The 8,057-nt window shown below is 39.5% G+C and overlaps 1 protein-coding gene across 4 annotated transcripts in view; it reads left to right on the top strand.

Moving 5' to 3' along the window:
• The first annotated feature begins 2,956 nt into the window (after positions 1-2,956).
• The window catches only part of MAN2B2 (mannosidase alpha class 2B member 2), a 28,813-nt gene continuing 23,712 nt past the window's right edge, over positions 2,957-8,057 (top strand). For all 4 annotated transcript variants that reach the window (XM_035891119.1, XM_035891120.1, XM_035891118.1 and 1 more), the window contains exons 1-2: positions 2,957-3,100; positions 6,555-6,660. In XM_035891119.1, the coding sequence (XP_035747012.1) occupies positions 2,960-3,100; positions 6,555-6,660 (247 nt within the window). In that variant the 5' untranslated portion in view covers positions 2,957-2,959. The remainder of the gene's footprint in view (positions 3,101-6,554; positions 6,661-8,057) is intronic.

Genomic DNA, 8,057 nt, shown 5'->3' with positions numbered 1-8,057 from the left:
GAGGGAAACGCCCGGGTGCTGTGAGGATCCCCCCGCCGTCTGGGGATCCCGGTGCCCCTTGGCGGGCGGCTGGTTAGCTGGGGGGGGGCTGTGCCCGTGGGTTTGCATGCGCCGGTGTCCTGCAGGATGCTTCTGATGGAATTTAGTTGTTTTTTTTTTTTCCCCAAAGTAACATCTTCAATCTGTCTGATGGTGTGCTTGGGTTATGTGGCAAATTTTCTTGGTCTTTTTGTTTATCTTGTTACTAAGCCAAAACCCCAGGAAGACTTTTTCTTGTCTTAGCGAGCAGAGCAGGATCCCAGGTCCTCGGTGGCTGGGGTGGGGTTGGAGCCTAGTGGCATGGAAGTGTAGTAGCAAAGCAATTTTCGCTAAATAAATGACATGTAGAGCAAAATAAACCAGGTGGGGTGTTAATACCTTTTACATTTGTTAGTCAAAGTCCAGAATTATTCTTCCTTAGTATGAATTTGTTTCATTTATGTGAAAGATGCTGTGGATACTTCCCTTGCTAGAGTAATATGGCATCAGACATTTAAGAGTAACTAATGAAAATGGCTAATGAGCTAACGGCTCACCAAGGCACCTCTGCTGCGCACATATTTTGTCTTCCCTTTTCAGGAAAGATGAGTTGAATTTCTCCTTTAATACTTCAAACTCCTACTCAGAAATTGCATAAGAGAACACAAAACTAATTTTTATTTTGGGTCAGTTAGCAGTCAAAGATCTCCTCCAAGTGAAATGAAACACATAATTTATCTTTTTTTTTTTTTTTTTGAGAAGATGTAATTGCTCAAAGCCTGAGTTCCTCTGCTATTAAATCACAAGCATCAGCAATTCCTGTAGTGAGAAACCACAGAGGCTACCTGTGGATCCTTTCAAATGTTTCTGTAGTAAAGTGAAACTTGAAAGTAACTCTCTGTGGGATACTAATGTGATCCCAACCTATTTTCCGTTTTTGGTTTGCTTAGTTATTAGGTTTCACTCATGACTGACAATATACTATATTTTTAGTCTTTCATTTCTCCATTTATGATGTGAAAAATAAGCATTTTATTTATGATATCAGAACAGCAGTCTACATTGCATGCTGGAAATTATAGTATTGATAGAGAATTCTAGCGTTGGATGCATAATAAAACACTTTTTTTTTTTTTCTCCCCTCTCAAAGACAGCTCTCTCTTGCTATCTGGTAATAGCAGTGGTAGTATAACTTCGTGATACGTGGCATCTTGCTGACATATCTTACCATAGGTGTGAAAGACACCTCAGCATTGTCTAGAATGCAGCACAAAACAATTTGTACACCATGGTGGAAGTTTAAAAACTGTATTTAAATAAGTAAAATCTTACCTGATTATTTATACTGGGTGACTGCTTGTTTCAGTGTATCTCATTATCTGATAGAAGATACGAATTGGAAAGAAAATTCTTATTGTTGCTTGCAAGTATCCTGGTTTGTGACAACAATTATTTTCAATTCCCACCCAGATGACTGGGGTTTATAAACTTTGTAGGATTGGGTATTATCTTAACTGCTTAGTTCCAGTGCAGTTTGAGTCAGAATAAAGACTGGCTTGCCTTAATCTCCAAAATACCTCAAGAATATATTTTTAGTAAGTTTCCACAAGGAATGTTTTGGTATTATATTAAATTTTAAAAGTCCTTGTTCAGCTCTTAAAATCTAACATACCCCACTTAACTATTAAGAACTAAAATTGAGGCTGATGTTGTAATCATTGCACATATACTTGGATTTTAGGATGTATTGTTTGTAGCCCATTGCCAGTGAAAACTGAAAATTCCTTAGCAATCATTTGAGTGTATCACTGTTGAGTATTAGTAAAACTTAAAAGCTATTCCCTTAGTTAAAATTTCATACTGTATTAAGCACCTAATCATAATCTCGATTTTAAAAAACCCTTAAGAACTAATCGTGAAGTCATTGAACAATTAATTATTTAGATAAGCACTACAGTGTTTTAAGCCATTCCTCCCACACTCAAATGTTTTCCCTTTTCTAATGACACTTTAGCGTTTTTACAAAGATAGCTGGATTTCAGTTGTGGAAAGCAGGGGGTTAGGAAAAGTTCATTTCTGGTTTGGATCACATCATCCCCTTCGTATTTCAAAATATGATTTTCATATAGGAAACGTGCCTAAATTAAAACTGTGGATTCATATTTCACATATCATGCTCATAAATTTTTAGGTGGGTGAGAGGTCTATATGTCAGTCACTTTCAGATGTATGTGTATGCATTGTGGTGTGTGTTCTTAAGCAAGTACCAGACATTAATCAGGATAAATGCACAAATTCTCACACTGGATGTTTCTACATGAACAGAGAAACTTGTTCTAAGAGTCCTTTGCCGTTTTGATTTTACTCTAGCCTAAAACATCAAGCAAGATGGAGTTATTTTTTTATGACTGAAGTTTCTAGGGCCATAACAATATAATTTACAGTATAAGTATTACTGTATTATACTGGCAGTGCACACCCACAACACACTCGTACTCACTCTGAAGAAACAGTTCTGACAATTCAGGCCATCAAAAGAAGCGCAGAAATGGAAGAATAAAGTGTGCGTGTGGGTTTTGTTAACTATGTTGGTGCAAAGTCCTACCATTTGTGGCATTGTTGATTTAAGGTATGCTAATGAGTGACAGGGTAAGCTGTTCCCAGTACATCAGAAAGAAAGCTTGTATTGGCGTCTGCTCATCTTGGGGGAAACTGCACTGTGATCTAGCCAGGTCCCTGTTCAGAGGATATATTTTGGAGCAGAAGGGCCCACAGGCTGTATGTAACCAGAGAGAGCTCGGTCTTTCTGAGCGTACAAAGGAAGTGTGCAACAAATGTGAGGTTTTTGATCTCAAGCCCAGTGAGTGTTCAAAACAGTGCATTTGATATGGGCAAAACACAGAGTTTGTTTTCTAAATTTTTTTTTTTTTTTCAGGAAAGTATGCATGCTTATGCAGCAAATGTCTACACGTCTGTTGTAGAAGAGCTAATGAAAGGAAAGCAGCGCAAATTTATTGCTGTGGAGCAGGAATTCTTTCGCCTCTGGTGGGATGCAGTAGCCACAGATACGTACAAGCAGCAGGTAAATTGTACCAGAGCCAATTTTTGAGAAAGAATCCACACTCTTTTCAGGGGGCAAGGAAGGGCACAGTACTTTACCATTTGCTTTATACCCAGGTCTTCTGCAAGCTGTCTCTGAACCTGATACTTCTTATGAAAGGACATTAACTCTAAAGGCAGTTGCAAGAGGTTAAAACCCCAACTATAGATCAGAGCAGCAGGAGGTAGTAACCTTTGCACTGAAGACTCTTTGCACTTTCTAATTCTTGTTTCATCAGTGACTTTCTTATTTGGGGGCATGCTAGTATAAGATGTGGGTGATTCTGAAAGAGGCTGTACCAATATCTGTTAAACATCTGAAGCTTATAAACTGCTGCCTAACACTGTTCACAAAAGGAACTTTTTTCTTTCCAGTTAAGTACTGCTCAAATTCCTGCCATTTGTAAACAAAAAAAATGCAATGAAGAGGTGACCTGAAAGAGGTAGATTCAACAGTAATAACTGTTTCGTGGGTTTGTTTGTTTATAAGCTGTGATCCCTTTCAGTCTTTAGAGCTTTAATTTGAGGATTGTTTTTTTCCTAGTAAAGACATTGTGAAGTTTTATTTGTCATTTCTTCTTTCCTCTGGTATGCAACAAACATGCTGAAGTGAAAGACTGGGCTAGTAGTCTAGCAGCTGGCTATGTGTTGCATTGCAGTGTAATCTGCGCCAGCGCAGGTTTAGGTTAGACATTAGGAAAAATTTTTTCACTGAAAGGATTGTTAAGCATTGGAACGGGCTGCCCAGGGAAGTGGTCGAGTCCCCATCCCTGGGGGTATTTCAAAGATGGGTGGACGAGGTACTTAGGGACATGGTTTAGTGGTGGGATGGCAGTGTTAGGTTAACGGTTGGACTTGGTGATCTTAAAAGGCTTTTCTAACCTAAACAATTTTATGTTTCTATATTTTGGACCTTAAAACCAGAGGGTATAGAGGTGCAGCTTCCCATAGGTACTCACTCAGAGCTCCACGGTCTGTTTTGTTACCAGGGTCCAGGCAACAGCAGCATATTACCTACAGTACTTTATATTTCAGTTTGTTTAAAGTGTCACATAAAAAAGACACTTCTTGTCTGTACTTTTTAACCTAATCCTTCACTAAATTATGAATTTTCTGTAATATTTAGTATTTAAATAATAGCTTACAACCTGTGTGCAGCTGACTTTTGTATGAGAGGTTTTGCTGTGTGTAGGCAGTTCACTGTTATTGTGCGGGCACTTTGCCCATAGCTGCCTGTTGCAGGACAATTTTCTTGCCTGTTTGTAATTAGAAAACTGTACTGTAAATCTGGGGGGGGAATTGAAGAAAATAACATAGGAACTACTTTGTGCAGGGACAGAAGAGTACTCTAACTTTCTAAGGTAAGCTCAAGTAAAGGCCTGTGTTTCTAGTACCTACTCTTGCTATTATGCAGAATCCAGAAGAGTAAATATGTATTACATTTGACCTCAGTAGTGCAAAACTAGTACATATGATTCAGCCTTTAATTTCCTAGCCTAATTGCTGGTAATTGCTGCTTTTACACGTTCTTAGTCAGTTCTCTAGTTACTTTATAGTTGCTTCTCTGAAAATTGAAATTATTAAAACCAAATTCCTCTTAAACCTATCTGTCAAATATTTAATCTCTAATAATATTTAAGAGCTATGATACTTGCTCATAAGTGACATGTTTTTAACATTAGCAAGCTGCAAATATTGGGCCTTGAAATTAGGTCACTCTGGTTACTGTCCTGCTTTTTCCAGTTGAACTCTAGCATTAATGATTTTCTGTAGTACAGGATCTCTGGTTTTATTTTTGCCTTTTCTTTCCCTTAATTTAGTATTTTACTTTGAATACAGGATTTAATTCTAGTTTCTTTTGGAATGTCCACTTTGGATTAGAACAGTAGCACAGAACTGGTCCTGACCTACATGAAAAACATCTGTGGCTATTATTCCCCGTTTGGATGGAAACTTATACTAAAAAAAAAAGTTCCACAGCCCGAAGTTTGGATCAGAGGGATCTGGTTTGGACATCCATCCAAATGGGGAATAATAGCCACAGATGCTTTTCATGTAGGTCAGGACCAGTTCTGTGCTGACACCAGATATCAGTTATCTGGTCTCCCAGCATGCTAATCAGTCACCACAGTCGGCTGGAACTAATTTATGAATGCTGAGCCCTGAAGCGTTTTCACAACATTGTGAAAGAGAGAAATGATTATAATCAAAATTGACAATCTGGCATCGTATCTGAGCAGACGCAGGGGCATTCACTGAAGATTCCTGGGGAAATAAACATAATAGCTCTGGAATTGGCATCCTACATGACAGAGTAAAAAAAAAAGGGGGGGGGGGTTGGAGATTAAAATACATATTTATGCAAACTTTCTTTGATGGAAGTTTACGGTATCTTTGAAGTTTTAGATAGTGAAGTAACTGTAATAAAAACAGAAGACTCCCTAATGTTTCTCGAAAGGGACACAGACTATTACAGACTATTACTCCCTCCCTCCAAACACGCCCCACTTCATCTGGCACATTTGCTGAAAGTTGTACTTGTCTGCATACTTCTTGTTTCTAGTGGCTGAAATAAAAAAACAAACAAAAAAACCATCCAGAAAAACCATGAACTGTTGAACAGGTCATAATACAGTGACAGTTTTTAAACTAGGAAAAAGAGAGCAGAAATGAAGGTTAGCAGTGGGTTTATCAGGCAGGCAAACCTCCTACCTGTGGAGTAGCTATTTCTTAGTAAAGAATTCTGTATCCACACGTTGAGCAACCTGTCCGTCTTCTGAAGGCAAAGTAGATGCACACAGAGTAGAAAGGATGTGTTCATGGCCATGGTGTGATGGCACACTCTGTCTCCCTCCTGGATCCCACAGATCTCAGTCTCCAAACTGTTACAGAAGTAGTAGACTCAAGGAAACCCCGGGAGCCTGGCCATTGTTGCTTGTATGGAGTTGCATATTGCTCTCTCATCCAGCCACTCAGTCCCACTCCAAGACAGATGCAGCAGGGGGAAGGCTTTGGGAGAAGCACTAGTACCTTCTGTTTTAATTCTCCAGCTCTAGTTGCCTTGAGGCAGGATCCTAGGCTGCTGCTGCAGTGTATGGGGACGAGTCTGGGGTGTAGATGGTATAAAGGCACAGTAACAACCCTACTGAGAAACACCAGAAGGTCAGGATCTGCCTGGCAGTGCAGCCTTCGTGCTTGCCTACCTGGTTTCAGTGTAAGCTGGGTAAATCAATGCGCTGTGCAGCGCATTAGTATGCTTTTTTCCTCCTCTTCTCCTTTTGATAGCACTCAGTACAGACAGCCTTTTATCTCACTTTTGTCTTGGATGCCTTCTTGACAAGTGTTGTGTCTAGGTAATGTGCTGTGATCTGACATGAATTTGCAGCCTTTTTGGGTAGGACTGAAATGATGTTTAAGACTGTGTCTTAATATCATAGGTCCATCAGTTGCTTCAGGAGGGACGACTGGAATTTGTCATTGGAGGGCAAGTGATGCATGATGAAGCCGTGACACTAATTGATGATCAAATTTTACAGTTGACGGGTATGCGTGGTTGCATTTAACTTTTATTTTTCATTGTTATGACCTTGGGGGGGTTGTTTGTTTTTCATTTCTCGACCCCCAAATGGCTATTATTTTCTCACTCTTTAAGAACTGATGAAAGCATATCTTATTTTTTACTTGCTTTGAAAGAAACCCGAGCACAACAGTTCTGCAGTAAGCAGAAGGGTTACTGAAAGCTGGCTTGCAGTTTAATCATGTCAGTTATAAACTCCTTTGGAGCAGAGGCCTCGTGTGTGTGTGTGTGTGTGTGTGTGTGTTTGAGAGCTTAAGCTCCTAGGATGATAGTTATGGTGAAATTGAGGGTATGAAACGCTCTGGAAGAGAATACCTGGTAGCAATTCAGAGTGTGGGGAGGTTGTATGATTTAGGCAAAGTGTTCTGCAGAACGTGGGCCATAGAATGTCACTGAAGTAATCTGAACTTTGTTGAAAGATGTGTTTGATGAAGAAACCCCCATTTGTAATCATTATCAGCAGCCTCTGTTAGAAATAGCTGCACATTTCCATGAGATGCGTTATTTCCCATTTTAATCTTCTAGCTTCTGCTTCCAGCCATTTGTATCTTACACCTCCACCTGATGGTTTAAAGAGTCTTTTAGTGTTTAGGTTTATCTCCATCTGGTTAATGAAAAAAGAAACAGGATAAATCATGCCACCACTGTGCTATAGATGCCTATAATACGCCATGAGGGAGTAGCATGCTTTTTTGGGGCGGGAGGGAATGTATTCACACCAGCTGTCTGTCATGGCTGATATAAACCCTGCCTGTTTCAGGGCTACACTCTGGGCAGCTTTCTACATGGGAGAGTAAAGGGTTAGAAAACACTTTTATCATTTGCTGAATCTGACTGTGCAGCACCACTGGCCTTGTTCCTTACTTGTCAGTGCTTATCAGGAGCGCAGGGGTAGCAGCTGCTTTTGGGTCTCAGTGAGTCACCACATCGCTCTGTGGTCAAGACAGGAGCGGGGATGAACATTGTATTTTTTTTCTCATCCAGCTCCTGTGTTTAAAGGCTGTTATATGGCCTTAGCACACCAAACCCAGGACTTCTCCAAAGAAAATACTAATATTGACTGAAGAGTCCTTTTGTTAAATGCAAATACAGCTTTTTCTTGCATTGGAGTTAGTTGCAAAAAACATTATTACTAATTTAATATTTCATTCTGTGTATAACATTGTATTTTTTTTCTCATCCAGCTCCTGTGTTTAAAGGCTGTTATATGGCCTTAGCACACCAAACCCAGGACTTCTCCAAAGAAAATACTAATATTGACTGAAGAGTCCTTTTGTTAAATGCAAATACAGCTTTTTCTTGCATTGGAGTTAGTTGCAAAAAACATTATTACTAATTTAATATTTCATTCTGTGTATAAACA

Source organism: Egretta garzetta, unplaced genomic scaffold (genome assembly GCF_000687185.1).
Source record: "Egretta garzetta isolate BGI_Z169 unplaced genomic scaffold, ASM68718v1 scaffold193, whole genome shotgun sequence".
Taxonomy (NCBI): Eukaryota; Metazoa; Chordata; class Aves; order Pelecaniformes; family Ardeidae; genus Egretta; species Egretta garzetta.
The sequence above is the reverse complement of the archived record's forward strand: the minus strand, read 5'-3'. Positions and strand labels throughout refer to the sequence as shown.